Source organism: Watersipora subatra, chromosome 10 (genome assembly GCF_963576615.1).
Source record: "Watersipora subatra chromosome 10, tzWatSuba1.1, whole genome shotgun sequence".
Taxonomy (NCBI): domain Eukaryota; kingdom Metazoa; phylum Bryozoa; class Gymnolaemata; order Cheilostomatida; family Watersiporidae; genus Watersipora; species Watersipora subatra.
The window spans coordinates 54,760,254-54,781,422 of record NC_088717.1 but is presented as its reverse complement, the minus strand read 5'-3'; the positions used below and the strand labels follow the sequence as shown (position 1 = coordinate 54,781,422).

The following is a 21,169-nucleotide window of genomic DNA, read 5'->3' as shown; positions in this document are numbered from 1 at the left end:
ATTCAATGAATCGATTCCCCCATTTTGCTAATTGAAGGGATTAAACTTGCTAATCCCATCAAATGTGACTTATTAGTCCAAATTTGATGCATATCGTTGATGATGCTCGATGTGTTAATCAGGTATCCATGTGTGCTCAGAAAGAATGTTTTACACACTCTCTGCCTTGCACCAGAAGGATCTTTAATGTGGTATGTGATGGTTCGATCACGGTTAGAGGAAGCATCCCGCTTCAATGTTTTTGGTTCAGTCACATCTAGGAGGCTAAACATCTGAATGTCTCTCTGCTGCTTAGTTAGCTGCCAAAAAGCTGAGTATGTGTTGATTCAGGTTTCTTGAGATATCTTATCACGGCAGTTTAGCTTTGTGCGTGTGCACGGAGGTCTGAGTTTGTGTTTTTCGACATCTCTTTTCCGCTTTTCTTCATCGGTGCGGCAGCGTTTTTTAGGCGGTGTCACGAATTCATCCAGAATGTCTGCAAATAATGATGCATATAAAAGATACGGTGTCGGTAACATAATTACTTTTTGCAAATTTAAATACATCACAACTGATATAAAAAAGTAATATGTGAGCGTTCATTCTTGGTGACATGAGTGAAAATAGAATTGCCACCGAGACCAATAAATACAGTTAATCCCACACCGACAACCAGTATTAGATAAACAATGTTGGTCTACTAGCTAGTTATCCTACATTGCGTTGCGTACGAGTATGTGTGACATTGCGTTGGCACCAATTAAGATGTAATATTAAAATATTTATACCAATGGTAAGCATGAATGAAAACAACATTAAGAAATAAAACAGGATACTCACTGTCTCTGCTTGATGTACGTAAAGCCATAGTAACTGATCTGATAAACCACTTTAATCCTTGGGTAATCAATGAGATGTATGATAATCTGATCTACTGAATAAACTTGAATTGATGTGAATAAACAAGATTAGAAGTGCACAAGTGTAAGTTGTTTGTATTGTCTGCTCAGTTTGAAGCTAGCATTTTGCTTTATACTGTGGCAGAACACAACAATTACAATGGGCAGCATGCTGTCATCCAATCATAACCAAACAAGCCCAATTGTTGGGTTTTGCCAGATGAATACCATTGGTGATATTGAGTTATTGGGTTATGCCATGCCAGAAAATCACACTTCTGGTAGGATTTGACATATAAAATTTTGTGACATGAATTTTCAACCAGAAAACAGGTCAAATCAAGAGAAAAGTCAATTTTGAAAAAAATGTCAATTATTGGGTTTTGCCAGATCAGGGCAGTATAGTCCAAAGACTATTGTAAAAATATATTGACTTAAAAATATAGTCTTGACTCACTTTGTTTTATTTCACCTGGTCCTTCCGCGCTAGGACTATATGCGACTCCATTTCAATCACACTTGAAAAGCGATATACAACCGCTGTTTTTAGCCATAAACCTATCCGTGTCTTTGTATAGGAAGACCCGAGGGTCGGGTGGCCCGACCCGAGCACCTCTGACCCGGTGGGTCAAGACCAGATGAGCTACTCGTGCCAGCTCTATTCTTAGCTTCATAATGCGGCCTAATCGAAATTATCTCTTTGCTATCTCACGAGCTAGGCTACTAGCTTGATGATTACACTTAAACAATAGCATGATGTTGAACCTCAGCAACTTCTCCATGGTGGCAATTAGTGCTAGCCTGGGAAAGTTTTTCACCAATCCAGCACTGCTAAACAACACTCTCATGCTTTCTCACTGTGGTTGCAAACCTCAATCACCACAGGCGAAGACAAAGTCAAGCCACCACAATTCTTAACTGTGATTAGGGAACTCTTGCTTGGTTTACATCATAGTTGGTAACATCCACGATGCTAGTGATACAATCATTACACTTCAGCTTTGGTGACCTAGCCAGCTACATAGCCAGTTGTGAAATAATCATTCTGTCTCATTTTTGACTTAAGACATACTTGCATACTCATCATATTTAGTCATGTTTAGTTCAGAATGATATTAGTCTATTTACCTAGCCAGGGTCTGGCTCTTTGAGTGGGTGGGCTATTTGCCCCCCCCCCCCCTCCTTTCTCCCTTCTCTCTTTTCTCCTTCTCACTTTTTCTTTGGAGAAGGGGAAAAGAGAGAATGGGGATAGGAGAGGGTGGCGAATAAAGCCCTTACGGCTCATGATTTGTGTGCAACAATTCATAGCTTTTATAGTTTTAATCTATGGTGGTTATCAGATATTATCACAGAATTGCTTTAGTTTACTGGATTATGTATACAAGAAGGTTTTTATGTGAAAATAAATGTGATTTTGTCACCTAGTCCTCATTAGCTTCATTGTTAACAACAGTGCAGTCAAGCATGAGGTACAATACAATGACGTTGCATCATGCTATTTAAGTCTGATGAGGCAACCGATGAGAATAGCTATTATTGGCCAATCTAGGTTTATATATCTATGGAGTTATCAGAGCACTGTCATAAGTCCATGTATTTATTAGTAGATACATGTACATATACAAACTATAATATAAATCAAAAGCAAAGATGGCTCGTTTCAAATTAAATGCTTCTAATGTAAAGTTTAAAAATTTTTTATCAGAAACTATAGAGATTTTTCTATTACTTGAGATTTGTTTGTTGTTTTATGTGATGTGACTGCCAGGACGTTTTCAGATTAAAATTGGCAAAGCTTGATCACTGTTGAAATGCTCAGAAGAAAAGACATCGTTTTCTTTTGAGCGTTTTAACCAAGATCAATTTTGCCGATTTTTCTTGAAGTTTATGTGAAGGTTACCTCTCTTTTCTTAGCCTTCGTATGGCCATCGCTAAGTGGATGTTTGGGAAAAATCAAATTTCACCAAACCTTCAGAAAAGTCATTGATGAAAATATTTTGCCAATGATGGTATTAACGACGCTTACGAACTACTAAAAGTTGGAGTTTATCTCTATGGCTTGGAATAAAGTGATATTCTTAAGCGATAGCAAATATCTCAGTAGCCGTTGGGCAAAAAACTGTTCGGGTTAATGATGTTGAGGTCGAGTTATTTGAAACACGTGGGAACGGATTAAACAAAACCGTTCGAGCTGTTGTGTTGTGTGAGCCTTGTGTTTGAGCTATCCAAGGGCGAGTTATCCATGTTTGGCTGTAGTATGTTTACTTTAGTAATTATAGTTACCTACAGTAACTGTATTGTATTTAGTGTATTTTAATGGTTATGATCTGCAATAAAATGCAAAATTATAATGTGTGTACCAAATGCAGTACGTACGGTAATAGTGGAGAAGCAGCCCAGAGCTATCTTTCACTCTTATTTATATAAATATGGAGAATAAAGTAAGACCAGATTCTTGGCCAGAATTTTATGCTGAGTTTAATGATATAGTTTTTACATCTATAACTGGTCACATTTAGAAGTTCTAAAACGATTTTATTTTGAGGAGGACAACTCCTAAAATATCGGGAAATCCTCATTTTCCTGCTTAGAATTACTGCTATGAGTCAAGTTTTCACATTTTAGAGTTATAAAAGCTGGATGATGAGAAGTGTGTCTTCTGTTGTGTGGAAAATTGTGGGGAAACCTTGGTTAGGGTTCTTCAAAAAGTATCAAATGAAGCTGACAAGTTTGCTATAGAAACTGCAGTAGTAGTGTTTGACCAAGCTATATATTGTAAAGCACAAACTATTTGCTTCCTCAATCCCATTCCGATGTCAAGACTTGTCCCTAGATTAAGAGATTTCCACACAGTTATGGTTTTCCTTGATGTGATAGGCAAAAGGTATGGTGATGCTGGGTGTGCCAAAATAATCACAGAATCGTAATGTATCGCTGAAGGAAGCCTGAAAGGGGTGATCAATGGTAATAGTTACAATAGGTCCTTCATGGCACACAAACTCTGCATGGAGGCGCTGTATGACCTATTGTTGGATGAATTCACTGAAAGTCTTGAATCCTCTAGGGTCCTTGACTCTCTTAGTTTGGACGTTAGTAGAGCTGTTTTCAATCACACTAAATGTAATCAATCTGAACTCGCCCACATGAATCAGGCATTCTAAGATTATAGTCACCTCTTCAATAGGCAACCCCACATTTAGATTCTGGGTAGAGTATATTGAAATGGTGACACAGCTGCTAAATTTTGCCCGTGCCAAAGGAAATCTGAATGGAACCTCCATGTCAACTAACTACAACGACTCTTGCCATGGTTTTTTGCATACGACCACTCCAACTATGCAAGGTATGGCACACTTTACTATATGGAGATGAGGCAGCTGGCAAAGACTCACACCCTAATTTACCAAGCAATGGCAGATCACCGTGGTTATTCTGCCTTTTAATATGAGCATCACCACCCATTCTCCAGCGTTGCCTGTGATATGGCAATGGAACAGACCGTCAATCGTGATTCTAAATCGCAGGGAGGTCTCATTGGATTCACAAAAACCCAATCTGCCTCACAGAGATGGACCATGGCTCATCCACTCATCCACAAAGGACAGCTGTGCACACAAAAATAAAGAAGCTTCTAGAATTGGACTCCACTAGCTCAGACAAGCATGGCTTGTCAGAATCAGCATGGAAAGCTGATGAAGACACAATATGTCTCATCAAAGAAATCATATCAGCTCGAATCAACCTATTCAAACACAAAGGTAAAAACTTTGTCTTTATTGTCAGTGGAGGCTTGAATTGACATTGCCTATGATTTACAAAATGCAAGACAGATCGGAGAAAAGCAGTTTCACTATTTTGTCACCAAACGGATGACAACTCAAGAACTAGAAATAATTGCGCCAATAAAGGCAAACAAACTGAAAGGTTTTGCTTCGAGTCAAAGTGCTAAGAAAACTTCTAGTAAGAAAAGTCTACAGTATGCAGGACGGATCTTTGATTGTCTTTTTGTAATCAGCCAGCAGAGGAACATAGATCTTAGAAAAGTACTTTCTCATTCCCTTGGCAGCGTAAGCTGGAGCTTAGAAAATGCGGATGGATTGAGGATGAAGACAATTAAGTCTACCCTTATGACAGCATTGGAGAAAAAGCTAGAGCCACATCCAACATGTTAGACAAAATTTGAAAACCTAAAATTTGATGCTGTGGTCATTGATGGAATGGCTGAGATTCAAGCTTTGAAGCCCTCAGCAACATTTGGAATGGTTGCTAGTGTCCTATTGAAAAGGCTAGCATCAATATCGCTACATCATATGATTCTTCTCGGGTAGATTTTGTCTGTGATAGCTATCCTGAAGCGAGCATCAAATCAACAGAATGAATGCATCGTGGTTTGAAAAGTAGTCAAAAATTGGCAATTTTTGGACCAAATCAAATGGTACCAAAATGGTCAGACTTCCTGGCAGAGGGTGCTAACAAAGAAGCTTTGGTGGCTTTCTTGAGTAATAAGTGGAGCAGTGCACAGATCAAACAAGATCTTGATGTATACAGAGCATTTTCTTCCAAGTGCAACAAGATCAGTTTTCAAATTGATGGGAAAACTAGTAATAAAAATATAGTGAGTGTAGCATCAGATTACGAGGAAGCTGACACAAGAATGATAGCGCATATAAAGTCTAACAAGAAAAACAAAGGATCAGACTGTGTGGTGGTGATAAAGTGTCAAGATACAGATGTGTTTATGATTTGTATATCTTTGGTACATGAGCTTCCATCAGATCAATTATACTACTTCTGTAGAAAGAAAGAACGAATGCGATACATACACATTGGAAATGTATCAGGTATTCGAACACCGCCCTACTGCCAAGCACTTCTGGGTCTACATGCACTCAGCGGTTGTGATAGTATCAGCGCATTTCATTCAAAGGGACAGAAATTCTTTTGGAATTTGCTCAAGCAGAACCCTGAGTTCATCAATGTATTAAGCTCTTTGGGCTTGGAGTTTGAGATAGATGATGGTACTCAGCACTCTATAGAGAAACTCATATGCAGGCTTTATAATATTGACACAACTGAAAAGGCCAATAAAGCAAGATATTTGGTTTATTGCTCTCCCTCAAGGATTTCTCAAGCTAACCTTCCTTCAACCCAAAATGAACTGAGGCTGCATGTAATGAGAGCTGGTTACCAAGCAGCCATATGGCGTAGAGCTGCGCAGCCAACAATTGATCCTCCCCTACCCACTAATAATGGCTGGAATTTGTCTAATGGCAATCTCAAAATCACATGGATCACAAAGAACCCAGCGCCTTCTGATGTGATGAAAGACATGTTTTGTCGATGCAAGACAGGATGTTCATCCAATAGATGCCAGTGCCAGAAGGCTGAACTCAAATGTGCAGATGTGTGTCAGTGCAAGGACTGTAGAAACAAAACTGGTGCTGAAGAAGAGAATACAGATTCTAATGAGAATGCTGGCGAAAGTAGGTTATTATACATCAAGTATCATTTTATGTCTTGAAAAGTTTGCAGAATCCACCCATGATACCTTTCTTTGATACCAGACAGAAAAAAAAAGATTCTACATCTTAGTCAAATCTTTAAACAGCTGTGACAGTTTTTGATTCATTTGTCCTTCTTGTAGATGTGTAGGAGATAACACACAGTCACGGTGCTACATCAGACCGACAGACATACAAATTATGTAATCCATTATATTATATAATATCGCGCTTAAGTTCAAATCTATGCAACTTGGAAAGATATGGATATTACATCTGAAATATACTACAAATTCTGATTTTTATTGATGAGTTGCAACCTCTTTGCTTTCCCCAAATGATAAACTGGCAAAATTTGAAATTATATCATTAAATTCATGTATTACATTACAAAATACATTATAAAAATGTTGTGGCCAGTTGAGAGAATTGTCAATTATATACTCAGAACAAGTTTCAAAGTCTGGTCCAAAAACAAATGGAATTGGGTGGTATTCACAATCATATTTAATACATACTTCAAGTTACGCATATAACTTACATAATAGTGTTATTATGTAATATAAATTCAACTTCATGCATTTTTGAAATCTCATTATATGATATTTGAAATCAGCTACAAATTTTGATCTAAGTTTGTTGTATCACAGTCCCACTTTGTACTGGTCGAACTTGTAAATTATAAAAATTATATTATTAATTTATTGTATCACGTAATATATCATAATTAGTTTGGTGGCTAGTTTAGAGGTGTAGAAACTAGATATTCAGAATCAGTATAAAATTCCGGTCTATAACATTATTTCAGCATATTGTCCATCCTAATATAAAATAAATCACCTTTTTGAGCACTTTATGGTAGGCCGCTTTTCCACTATAAGGAGTTATTACCTTCAAAAGGTACGCATGACATAAACTTTGATTTCACTTCAAGTAAGTTTAGCTTGCTAAACCCACACTTAAAACTAAGTTTTAGAATGTATTTTGAACTATTTTACTGAATTTCCTCTTTTTATCACGAAATTTTATCCTTCAGCAGTTCGTATCTTCATTTTCACTATAAAATTTAGCGTGTCTGGTTGAAACCTTTTTCAATCTAATTCAATAAGAAAGGCCGAGCGATGCAGTTATCAAAAGCGGCCTCTCACACACTTGACCACTTAATGGCTACTGGAAAGAAAGATGAAATTTTATTTACTATACAGGACGTACATACCTTTGGAGTAACGTGGCTTTAGCTGGTACATGTAGCGAGCAAAGCAGAGAGGAAAAAAGGTATCAATGCTAATTATGTTGCTGTACACTTGAAAATAAATTTAATACGTAATGAACTGGAATTTTTTTAGCAGACTAAAAGAAGTTGTCCATTCCTGTCTAATTTTTCTACTCGTTTGAAAGAAAAAATTGCTGGTGCAATGCAGAAATTTCTAGCTAGCTAACGCTTGTAAAAGGATCCAGAGAAGGTGGTACAGTAGTTTGTCTTGTATGACATGTGCACAAGAATCAATGTAACCATACATACAAAGTTTGTACGTATTTATACCCTAGAGGACAGGGCTTTAACAAATTACAGAAAGTAATGTGGATGCGTCAACTATCTTGAGTAGCTAGTTATATATGAGTTACATACATACAATGAATTGTATTTACGTAGTAGAGAACAGGCCCGACTGCAAAGACATGGTTAAACAAGAAAATAAAACATAAAATCAAAATGAAATAAATAAAACATAAAATGAATAAAACATGAAAAACATGCCACACAAAGAAGATAAATAATGATATCATACACATTACACACGTATTGTTTTTATGTACCAGTCCACATCAGTAAATTAAACTCTTGAAATATTTCTGCCGATATAGGTTTTTTCTGTATCTCCTACTTTCTCGGCCCTCGCCCATACTAAAAGGTTGCTCGTCTTGAATGCTGATCGCGTGCATGGCCTTCCAACTCCTTCAAATCGTCAGTCGTAAGCTCCTCCTTGTGCTTGCTTTAATGGAGTTCTTGTTTTAATCATAACTGCAAATGTTGATTGGTTGCGACCATATTCCTTGACAATATTAACAATACGGGCGCTTTCTTCTTATGACCTCCAACTATGTTGACATGGAAATCATTTTTCCTTCGTTTTGTAACATTAGTATCGGTCTCAGATTCCATAGCTAACGAATTAAATATGGATACCTATAGTTATATTTGTATGCTTATTAAAAGTTTATAGTAAAAGAGAGTATAACGCTAAAAGTGAATATTTCCTCCCGCTTGTGTATTTTACACGAAATTCTCACGCGGAATGCTGACCTGAGAGAAGTCGGTCATCGTGTATCTTCTAAGCGTTCTAAAATGTTTTCGACGAACCGTATTTCGGCGTCTTTGTTATTTCGACGTGCGTTATGAGCACACCGACCGCGAAATTTTAACTCGGTTGAAACTTTTCTCAAAATCGTACGGTGAAATAAAATTCGTATAGTGAGGTGAAGATCTCACAACGTTCAACTTCGTAAAGTGAAAAAAATCGTATATCAGGGTATCGTATAAAATCGTATATTGATCGTATCCTGAGGGTACACTGTACTGTGCTTTGTGTTTGTTTTGTTTTGGGGTGCACCACGTTTTACTGATGCTTTTGGTTGGTTTGATTTTTATTTATAAATTTGTCTGGTTAACTGTAAGCTTTACTTATGTTTTTTTAACTAAAATTGCTCAGCATCGAATTCTTTTGGTACTTCAGGAACAGAAGTTGATGCCTATGATGACCTTCACGAATTCTTACGAAAGAGAGCTGTAAGATGGCAAAAGGCGGAGAATTGCAAATTGATCCTAGAAGACGAGCACCTCCTTGCAAAGCTAGGTGCCTTGATATTTTCTTACACAAAGCTAGGTGTTTTGATATTTTCTTACACAAAGCTAGGTGCCTTGATATTTTCTTACACAAAGCTAGGTGCCTTGATATTTTCTTACACAAAGCTAGGTGCCTTGATATTTTCTTACACAAAGCTAGGTGCCTTGATATTTTCTTACACAAAGCTAGGTGTTTTGATATTTTCTTACACAAAGCTAGGTGCCTTGATATTTTCTTACACAAAGCTAGGTGCCTTGATATTTTCTTACACAAAGCTAGGTGCCTTGATATTTTCTTACACAAAGCTAGGTGCCTTGATATTTTCTTACACAAAGCTAGGTGCCTTAATATTTTCTTACACAAAGCTAGGTGTTTTGATATTTTCTTACACAAAGCTAGGTGCCTTGATATTTTCTTACACAAAGCTAGGTGCCTTGATATTTTCTTACACAAAGCTAGGCGCCTTGATATTTTCTTACACAAAGCTAGGTGCCTTGATATTTTCTTACACAAAGCTAGGTGCCTTGATATTTTCTTACACAAAGCTAGGTGTTTTGATATCTTACTACAGTGCACCCTCGAGATACGATGTTAATTCGTTCCAAGGTTGGCATCGTATGGTGAAAAACTCGTATGTCGGGGTATAAAGACCATTGTAATTATACAATGCAAACACCCCTGGTAAAAATCGTCAATTTTTTTATAAAAATGTGTACATATTGACAATTAGCAACAAAATAGTATGTTAACTTTAGTAATTATAGTTACCTACAGTAACTGTATTGTATTTAGTGTATTTTAATAGTTATGATCTGCAATAAAACGCAAAATTATAATGTGTGTACCAAATGTAGTACGTACGGTAAGGAGTTCTTGCCTTCAAAAGGTACGCATAACATAAACTTTGAATTCACTTCAAGTAAGTTTAGCTTGCTAAGCCTACACTTAAAACTAAGTTTTAGTATGTATTTTGAACTATTTTACTGAATTTCAACTTTTTATTACGAAATTTTATCTTTCAGCAGTTCCTATCTTCACTTTCACTATAAACTTTAGCCTATCTGGTTGAAACCTTTTTCGACCTAAATCAATAAGGCCGAGCGATGCAGTTATAGAAAGCGGCCTCTCGCACACTTGACCATTTAATGGCTACCGAAAAGAAAAATTATATTTTCTATACTGGACGTACATGCCTTTGGAGTAACGTGGCTTTAGCTGGTACATGTAGCGGGTAAAGCAGAGAGGAGGCAAAAACGTATCAATGCTAATTATGGTGCTGTACACTTGAAAATAAATTTAAAACGTAATGAATTGGAATTTTTTAGCACGCTAAAAGAAGTTGTCCATTCCTGTCCAATTTTTCTACGAAAAAATTGATGGTGCAATGCAGAAAATCGCTAGCGCTTGTAAAAGGATCCAGAGAATGTGGTACAGTAGTTTGTCTTGTATGAAATGTGCACAAGAATCAATGTAACCATATGTACAAAGTTTGTACGTATTTATACCCTATGGGGGGACAGGGCTTTAGCAAGTTTCAGAAAGTAATGTGGATGCGTCAACTATCTTGAGTTGCTAGTTATATGAGTTACATACATACATACGATGAATTGTATTCATCGTAGAAGATAACAAGCCCATATGCAAAGACATGATTAAACAAGAAAATATAACATAAAATCAAAAGGAAACAAATAAAATGAATAAAATATGAAAAACATGTCACACAAGAGATAAATAATATATATTATACATGCATTGTTTTGATGTACCAGTCCACATCAGTAAATTAAACACTTGAAACATTTCTGCGAATGTGGGATTTTCTGTATCTTCTACATCCTCGCCTTTACAAAATGGTTGCTCCTTTTGAATGCTGATCGCGTGCATGACCTAGCTCATTCAAATCTTCAGTCGGAAGCTCTTTCTTGTGCGTGGTTTAATGGAGTTCTTGTTTTAATAATAATTGCAAATGCTGATTGGTTGCAATCATATTCCTTGACAATGTTAATAATACGGGTGCCTTCTTCTTATTTACGACATCCAACTTTGTTGACATAGAAATCATTTTTCCTTCGTTTTGTAACGTTTGTATCGGTCTCAGATTCCATAGATAACGAATTAAATGTAGATAGTTGTCGTTATATACGTATGCTGACTTAAAAGTTTATAGTAAAAGCTATAATAACGCTACAAAGGAATATTTGCTCTCGCTTGTGTATTTTACACGAAATTTTCCACGCGGACATGAGAGAAGTCAATCATCGTGTCTCTTCTAACCATTCTAAAAATGTTTTCGGCAAACTATATTTCGGTGTCTTTTTTATTTCGACGTGTGTTATGAGCACACCGACGGCCAAATTCTAACTCGGGCGAAACTTTTTTTAAATTCGTATGGTGAAATAAAACTCGTATAGCGAGGTGAAGATATCACAATATTTGACTTCGTAAGGTGAAAAAATCGTATATCAGGGTAATCGTATCTCGAGGGTGCACTGTACTTACAAACCTAGATGCCTTGATATTCTCTTATGCACATCTAGCTGCCTCTCCGACGTTCTTTTACATAAATCTAGGTGCCTTGATATCTTAATATAGAAAAGCATCACCGGCTCCCAGTGAGATAACTTCTGTGGCTGTGCACAACAAAGCTACTAAACAGTGCAGTGCATCATATTGAACAATATATTGACCAATGAGAATTGGCCCATGTCGAGTGAGAGTCATGATTTCCTTGCTGAATTTTTTATTACTACTATCGCGGTACCAGTATTATTACTACTATCGCGGTACCAGTATTATTACTACTATCGCGGTACCAGTATTATTACTACTATCGCGGTACCAGTATTATTACTACTATCGCGGTACCAGTATTATTACTACTATCGCGGTACCAGTATTATTACTACTATCGCGGTACCAGTATTATTACTACTATCGCGGTACCAGTATTATTACTACTATCGCGGTACCAGTATTATTACTACTATCGCGGTACCAGTATTATTTGTAGTGTAAATTGTTATTAGTATTTTTATATTTTGCTCAAAGAAAGTATCGTAAACGCTTATATGGTTGAAAATCTAGTACAGAAGTGCTTCAAGTTCCTGATATAAATTGAACAACGGTGTTTAAAATAGGATTTTAAACATAATTTACCGAAAACAATGATCTAAAATGTTTTATATACAATTAAAATTAAATTAAAATTTGTAGCGACTGCTAGAAGTATTTTGTGCAGGCAATTGGTCAATCAAAGATCGTAGTACGTTTTCCAATATTACCCATTTTTTTAATTTATATTATTTTAAAACTGTTTGCACTGAAAAGGATTTTAAGTTCTTCAACAAAGTCATTAACTCCTTGTTTGTTAGCCGGCCGATGAATCGGGCATGATAAAAGAATGGGACTTATAAAGTTATCTCTTGTGATTACACAAGAGATAACTTTATATAATTATAGTTTTATAATCTCTCATGATCGCGTAATATAAACCTAGCGTAAGAGATCTTCAGAATTTTGCAAAGGAAGTGATAATGGATAATTAGACAGACAGCAACAAGATCACATAGATATGTATTTTGTCTGTTAATTATCGGCTAGTTTGCGAAAGAGCCAATGAAAATACTGGTTTGAAGCCACTCATCTTCTAGCATAATTTACCAACTATTGTCAAATTTTATATCGCAGCTATGTTTCCATGCAGTGATTTATGCAGGCAAATCATTGCATGAAGTAATATTAACAATAGCAATACTGAATAATGTAACTATGGTAATGCAAAAATGATACAATTAGAGAAGAAAGAGCAGTGCTTTGTTTCCAAATTCAATCTTCACTAACAATAGCAAACTTTTGCGATCTCTTTTGTAAATGGATAGACACTCTATTCTGTAGAATACGTGAGCGTTTGTTGAGTTTTATGTGGAGTTGTCAAACCTCCATTCTGAAATGCCGTACATGTGTAATATTTATACTCTGAATATGTAGGCCTACATTAATCCACTGATTTGTAGAGGCTGGCCTGCAGGTGCTGGAATTGGGATGCGGGGCTGCTGCCCCAACAAAGGCTATGGCTACCTTATTTCCTAATAGCACTTTTGTAGCCTCAGATTTGTCAGAATCAGTTTTGGAGGGAGCCAAGGCTGACTGTGAAGGTAGCAAAAATTATTTTTAATTTAAGTTGTATGTAGTTTAGTGGACCTACTTATTTTCAACATCTAATTATATGGTTAACTTCTATTGACATGGTTAACATCTAATCATATGGTTAACTTCTATTGACATGGTTAACATCTAATCATATGGTTAACTTCTATTGATATAGTAAACATCTAATCATATGGTTAACTTCTATTGATATGGTTAATATCTAATCATATGGTTAACTTCTCTTGATATGGTTAACATCTAGTCATATAGTTAACTTTTATTGATATAGTTAACATCTAATCATATGGTGAACATCGATTGATATGGTTAACATCTAATCATCTGGTTAACTGCTATCGATATGATTAACAGCTAGTCATATAGTCAACTTATATTGATATGGTTAACATCTAATTATATGGTTAATTTCTAATGATATAGTTAACATCTAATCATATGGTTAATTTCTAATGATATAGTTAACATCTAATCATATGGTTAACGTCGATTGATATGATTAACATCTAATCATATGGTTTAATTTAATCAAGTAATGGTCAATTGTAAAATGTTAATATGGTTACTTCTGCCAGAGACATGCGAGTAGAAGCTTCGACTTGGCGTTGTGTCAGTACAGAGTGGTCAACCTGCCTGAACAGTGATTTTAAAAAGACCTAAACAAATTAGTGTGTCTATACCGTATACATCTGTTTTCATAGCTGTACCTGTACCTAGCTGTCAGTCAGTACGATTGGCTGTTATACACCAGCTGTTATATTGTACAACTAGACACTACTACATAGCTGTTATACCTACTATGTAGCTGTTAAACCTGTTATTAGCTGTCAGGCCTGTCAAGTCTGTCACTAGTTGTCAGACTTGTCACGAGCTGGCAGACCTGTTGTAATAAAAAAAGTGGATGATAAGTACGACACTGAGTTTCCACCATTGTCGTCGCAGAACAAAACACTTAAAATGGAAATGATAGCCCTGAAAAGAGCCGAGGTGGTTGGTGGGGCAACTGGCACTCAGAAATCGATTTTGACTGGTGAGTCCAGTAGCCCGAGAGGGTCACTGTCATCCCCGATAGGGTCTATCGATGGGCAAACGATCTTGGACTCCACTTCATGCCGTGGAGTAGGGCAAGCGTCACGGGCTGGCCTCCAGTACGGCCGTCAGTCTTGCCGTGGCCTCGTGTAGCGTTGCCCTCGGTGATGGTGTTGGCGACGGGGTGAACACACTCTCGGTCTCTGGGGTTCAGTCTGGGTAGACTGTGTTCTTCGGTGCTCAGCAGAGACGTGCACTTGCAGGAGAGGCTGGGTGGTGAACACCTCGTCACAGGAGGAGCAGCGGTGTCTGTGTACACGAGCGTGCCTCTTTAGGTCACGCTCTTTGTTGCAAGAAAAATCGCAAAAAGTACACGAGTGCTTCATGCTTGTAAAAGCGAATGAACTGTCAATCAGTGTGTACCCGTATTTATAGACAGTCAGCATGTGTAAGAGTTTTGATGATGTCTTTTCTAAGCTTATAATCCGGCAGCTTCAAATTGCTGACTCAATGGATCTATATTACGTTCGTCGCAATTCAGACAAATTTGAATAGTCATTTATAAGGCACACGCTTAACACTTGTCCACTGTAAAGTATATGTATGGGTTATACTAGCAATTTTTTTATTTTAACCATTTATTACCATATTGTTCTAAGATTTGCATGCTACTATACAAACACTAAAAAAATTATTAATACTCGTATTGCGTGATTAGTTAGTGACAAATGTTATCGTTTTTGTATTCGAAATATGTTATTGTGGAATTGGCTGACCTAATTACCGTGCAGCCAATCAATTGTAGACTTGTCCTTGGGATTGCTATATAACCTGTCAGCTTCATCATTGCTGGTGTGTTACTGCGTGGTACTGAGAGATATAACACCAATAAAGATACTGCATTCTTTACAATAAGCTCTGCTTGATTTTCAAAAGCAAATAGGGTATAAAATTCTTGTCACTGTTTCTGACTTTAGCATTGTGATATTAGCCAGCGTATCATAGCTGCATTCACTATAAGTGCTATTGACCGAACATCAAGAATTATTGCTCTTGGCTTGCTAGGGTGTAATAGTTGAGAAAAGACACCGTCGAGTCTGTTTATCGGCTCACCCTCGAGTCTGTTTATCGGCTCACCATCGAGTCTGTTTATCGGCTCACCCACGAGTCTGCTTATCGGCTCACCCACGAGTCTGTTTATCGGCTCACTCTCGAGTCTGTTTATTGGCTCACCATCGAGTCTATTTATCGGCTCACCATCGAGTCTGTTTATCGGCTCACCCACGAGTCTGTTTATCGGCTCATCCACGAGTCTGTTTATCGGCTCACCATCGAGTCTGTTTATCGGCTCACCCACGAGTCTGCTTATCGGCTCACCCACGAGTCTGTTTATCAGCTCGCCCTCGAGTCTGTTTGTCAGCTCACCCACGAGTCTGCTCATCAACTCATCGAGTTTGCGTGAACTCGCTCTTGAGTTGAGAGTTGTCTATCCTTGTCGAGTAGAATTTACTTCACTGTCACTAGCTGTCAGGTCTGTGTCTGTAAATTGACATACACACAACTTTCTTCTCACAACAAACCCAGTTAATCACAAGTAGGAATATTCAGTAGTTATTCGAATATTAATACAAGTACGAATAAACAACGTATCATTACATGAACACGCATGACTTACTTAATTAAAAACATGTGACTTTCTTCTCACACCAAACCCAATTAATCCAAACTAAGCCTGTACTACTTGTGTGTATTCTCTGGCTTAAAATACTGGGACTGAAGTTGAAACATAAACTAAAAGTCAAGATAACTTCTAACTACTTACTTTTTATATAAGAAATAAATACGATGAGTTTAGAAAGCAGTTCACGTGTTCCGGTGTGAAAATTTTGGCTCACACATATACTTTAAAAAATTAGTATCCCTTTCACTGATTTTAACTTATCACGGGGATGCCGGTCCACATCAACTGCAAAAGTAAGGGATTCCTGTAGCCTGTTTTTGTATAATTGAGACAACAATGTCAGTGAGACTGTCATATTATCGTATTCTGTACGTGGCGAAAATTGTAATCTTTAGCGGTGTACAGTTCTGATACTTGATAAACCAACTCTTTATGCTGCTGTTAGATCAGTTTAAATAGTAATACAGTCCCGATGCTTTTTAGGGTTGAGCAATGTGACCTGCCGAACTCTGGATGCCTGCAATATACCAGCAGACTTGGCAGGTCAATTCGACCTTGTCATGCTATTTGATGTCTACCATGATGTTCCACAGCCTCAGACACTCGTAGATGGTGCACTCAACCTATTAAAGAGTGGAGGTCAATTTTTTATGAATGAAATAGATGTGCATGAAAGGTTGACAGACAACAAAAATAATAAAGGTACAAACGTATTTTATGCACCAAAGTCAAGGTCAAATAGCTATGACACATTCTGACAGACACATTCGGCCTAGTTTTGACAACCTTCTCATTACTACCATTTGAGTTCACCATTAAGTGAACATGCTCTGTCAGCCGAGAAGGCAACCTCTACTTGTCAGGCTCCAGTCAACTTCTGTAACAACTCTTTTCACTCCTTGCATTTAGGGAGGGAGAAAGTTTTATCATTTACGACTTCTACAATCTGCGCAACTTCTTTTCCATCTACATAACCCTTTGAACCCTGCCCGTCTTCGTCAACGTTTGTCAGTATCGCAGGCAATTTGTGAAAAAGTAAAGCGTTTTAAAAGTTTTAGTTAGTATTTCTAAATAATTATGCTCATAATCAAATGATATTTTGTGAAAAAAGTTCAGCAACACGCAGCAAATGTCACCAAGTATAAAAAACTTGTTCCACAGTTCTTCGCGTTGAAACAACAAAAATTCATACAATTTTACCAAATTCTGAAAATGTTTTGCAGTATCATCATTGTTTTCTGACTCAAAATGATCGGCAAATAGTTAGTCTAACGTGGTTCTTTATCTGCATCAGAATCATCACATACCAACAAATTAGTCGTATCTATTTTTTTGTTCCAGTACAATTGTTATAATAACGAAGGAAGTTGAGAAAGAGATTTGAAAACGATAGAATTGGAAGTAAAATTTCTGGTCAAACCCTCAATGCACGAATATATGTTACTTGCTGCCGCTTCATCAGTGACTACCTTGCCATACCCACCTTGCCATGAATTTATTGGTAATAGCTTTTTAATGAGTTTTATGCTTGGTAAAGCCTATTTGCCTAGTACTTTCATACTGTTCATTTTGACTGCATGGCCTTTAGGTAGTATGGCATTGTAAATGTCTTGTTCTCCCCTCCCTCTCCCTCATGTTTTGCATGAATTATTGTCACTAGTACCCTGGCAGCCCGGTCTGCCGTAAGAGATCATCATGTGTAATAACTATGCACACAGTTATTGGGAAACATCAGAAGGTAGTGTTAGTGTAGAGCTACCATCCGGCAGGTCATGAGTTCGAATTTCAAACAATGCAATCTTTTTCTAATTATCAACCATTGCTTCGGACAGATGAACAGACACGGCACTTATTATAGTAAAGACTAGTTGAATGCTCGGCGTTGCTCGGGTAACACAATAATTACCCAATGAATTTGAATAATTTCACTGGAAAGCTAGATCTTCACCAAAATCCTTACTAAAACAAGCTTTTAGCTTTTGGACTAGGTTAACGATCGTTACGGTCAGCAGTGCTAGTTATTAAACCAAGCAAGCGCTTGAAGCGTAAGTATCTTAACCAATGTAATGACTATTTACCCATTAAATATGTTGTACTCTGTGTAGCTTAATCGTTAGGTTCACCGCCTCTAGATCTAGAGGTCCTGAGATCAAATCCAGTGCTGTACAGATTTTTCTTAACTAGATTGTAATCACTGGGAACATGTTTAACAGAAAGACAAAAACCCATAAAGACAAACACTGAGATATATATAGATTATAATTACATAGCTGACTGTCTTCTCAGCAAACTAAAATAGCTTCAAGCTCTTCGCGTCACAGTATTACTGGCTTCATATTCTGTGTTGCTAAGAATGGTCCAGAACTTGTCAAAAGATTTTGATTGGTTAGGGGTGTTTTGTTACTGCATCTAAATTGTCAAACCTCACACTGCTAATAACTTTAGGTACATTACTTGCTGCTGCCAGTCAATACATGTACTCATAGAGAGTAATGCCTTGAGATATCAGCTTAAGGTGGTAATTTACTGAGCTTGTATGTTAATTCACTTGTATCTCAAATCAACTTTCCTTATATAAAATCACTAAATACAAATTAATCCCTTCTTACCTTTTGTAAAAAAACAACAGCCTAAAAGTCAAATATTGCAATTTAAAAGCATGTTCAAATTGTTCTAATCACTTGATATATCACATACCTATATAGTGGTTACGAGCTGCAATAAAAAAGGGACATTATGCAGTAGTGTATGGAATTTTTACCTTGAAGACAGACAGTGGTGAGAGAGACTTGAAGGCAATACATTCTGTATGCTACAATTTTGTGACACAATGTAACATAACGTAAACTTTAAATTTAACTTGAATAAATTTAGCTTCCTATACACACACTTGAAAATAAATTTTAATCTTGCATTACACTAAACTTAATTCTAATTTTGTCTCTCAGCTCTATTTTCCAATGTTTACAGGAATTGTGAGCGCGCTGTACTACACAATAAGCACGATGTATTGTCTGCCCACCTGTATCAACACCCCCGGGGGAGAAGGCCTCGGAGCCTGCGGTGGTAAAGAACTCTACGAGAGGAGGCTGAAAAGATCTTTCACGAAGGTCACCAGAGTTGGAGAAAAATTTGGCTTGTATTTTCTCTGTACAAAATAAAACTAGATATTAGCATTTGAAGCTAGTCAATTTCTCTGTTGGCCACAAGTGACTTTCTGTTTGATTCATCAACACATTGAGAAGACAACTCACATTTTAGAACAATGCCAGGAGGTTACACATGAAGGTTATACAATGACAGACACTGAATCATTGTCATAGTTTATACGCAGCACAGAGAGTTTATCATTTAATGTAATATAACAATATTATTAGATAACAATATAATAAGTATTACTGTATAGGTAATCAGACGCTGCCATGGCCTCCTGGTCTAGAATGCCTGACCTTCAAACTACAGGTTAGGGTTCAATTATCAAGGTCACTGGTGGTGACAGGAGTGATATCTGACCTTAAATTCTTCTGTGCAACTGGGCATGTCACCAGTCTACGAGGTTCCCTTTCTTGTGGACTCAGATATGTCCAGCCACTACCACGAAGCCATTTTGAATGCCGCCTCTATTAGAGAAAGTTGGACAAATACAGCGCTACCCTCTATTTGAACATCACCTCCATTTGTCCACCACTTTGACTATTTTTAATCTTTATGAACCCATAATATTGAGTGATCAATGAAAAATTGTCCACAAAATCGTATTAATAAATCGTTTACATTACGATAATAACAATCAATTCTCTCAGTGTCCAACTCTAAAGCTTTTCGCAAATTTGTTAAAACTTTGAAAGCAACACCATAGAAATAATTCAAAACTGCCTCAGGCTAATCATAGTTCTTTGTTTAACACGGTTTTAATACTTCGATGTACATGTACCTATATAAAAAATAGTTTTCAACTCTTGGGCCGAAGGCTACGCTCGGCGAGCAAAACCATAACGCGTTGTATTTGTGCTAAATGCACCGCGTAAAAGTTTTTCTCTGCCAACAATTGTTTGGCCGCTAATATCGACTAGTTGAGCAGTGCAGAAGAAAAGTTGAGGTAAGATGACATTGTGGAAGGCATTGGTCAACCAGAAGATGTTCGTTCCATTGAAAGCACCAATCGGAATGCAGCTGTCCTAGCAAACGATGTAAATATTTTCTGTGTTGAAATCGTTAATAATATTGCTCCATGTACATGTAGTATAGGTATGGTTCGTTTATGTTATTTGTTCATGAATATACACATATAGCATTTGATTATCAGGGGCAGATCTAGAAAAAAAGTGTGTGGTGCAAAATTTGTGGAATATATCTCACAAAACCTCAACAGCCATTAGGTTTGGCTTTGCAGAAATAGGCCATCATTTCTGCAAACTACCATGAAAAATGTTTTGTAGTATTAGCTACACAACGATGCTTTTATAAAACAGACATAGTAGGGCATACCTTTTGGAATTGTTGTTTTGTTGTTGAAAGAAATGATCCAAAGTTCGTTTTTGGCCTTTCTTCTGAGACATTTTGCTTTTAAAATTGCTTGTAGTACTTCTTTCAAAAAAGTTGTGGCTCAATTGAGGATGTCTATTGGGACCACCCTCATTTGTTTATAAGCTAAACAAATTCAGATCAAGGTTATTAAAACTTGATCGTTATAACAAGCCCTACTAGGCCATTTTTGTACATTTCCTCCCAAAGCAAGTTCTCAGTAAAATGTACTGTAATTCACTCAATTATTGATAGATTTTAAATGTTTTTGCCATATTTAGGGTGGTATATTTGCACCATATGCACTACAGTAAATATGCCCCTGATTATCTTTATATAATTTATAAATTTGCAGATTTATAGCATATTATTTGATAGCATCATTCCGATAATCTGATCTCACAATTGATCAACTCTGGTACCTCCTCTTCTATTGCACATCAAAAGCTAGTTTTGGATGCAAACTGTAGCCACCATATCAATGAGTGCAATGAGCTCTTATGCAACATTGGTAAATATAGATATAAAATAAAAATATGT

At 36.9% G+C, this 21,169-nt stretch overlaps 1 protein-coding gene across 1 annotated transcript in view; it reads left to right on the top strand.

Moving 5' to 3' along the window:
* The window catches only part of LOC137406153 (S-adenosylmethionine-dependent methyltransferase Rv2258c-like), a 30,643-nt gene extending 11,356 nt beyond the window's left edge, over window positions 1-19,287 (top strand). The window contains exons 4-7 of the mRNA XM_068092683.1: window positions 9,115-9,234; window positions 13,242-13,382; window positions 16,589-16,807; window positions 19,076-19,287. Of these exons, the coding sequence (XP_067948784.1) occupies window positions 9,115-9,234; window positions 13,242-13,382; window positions 16,589-16,807; window positions 19,076-19,266 (671 nt within the window). The 3' untranslated portion in view covers window positions 19,267-19,287. The remainder of the gene's footprint in view (window positions 1-9,114; window positions 9,235-13,241; window positions 13,383-16,588; window positions 16,808-19,075) is intronic.
* The last annotated feature ends 1,882 nt before the right edge of the window (window positions 19,288-21,169 follow it).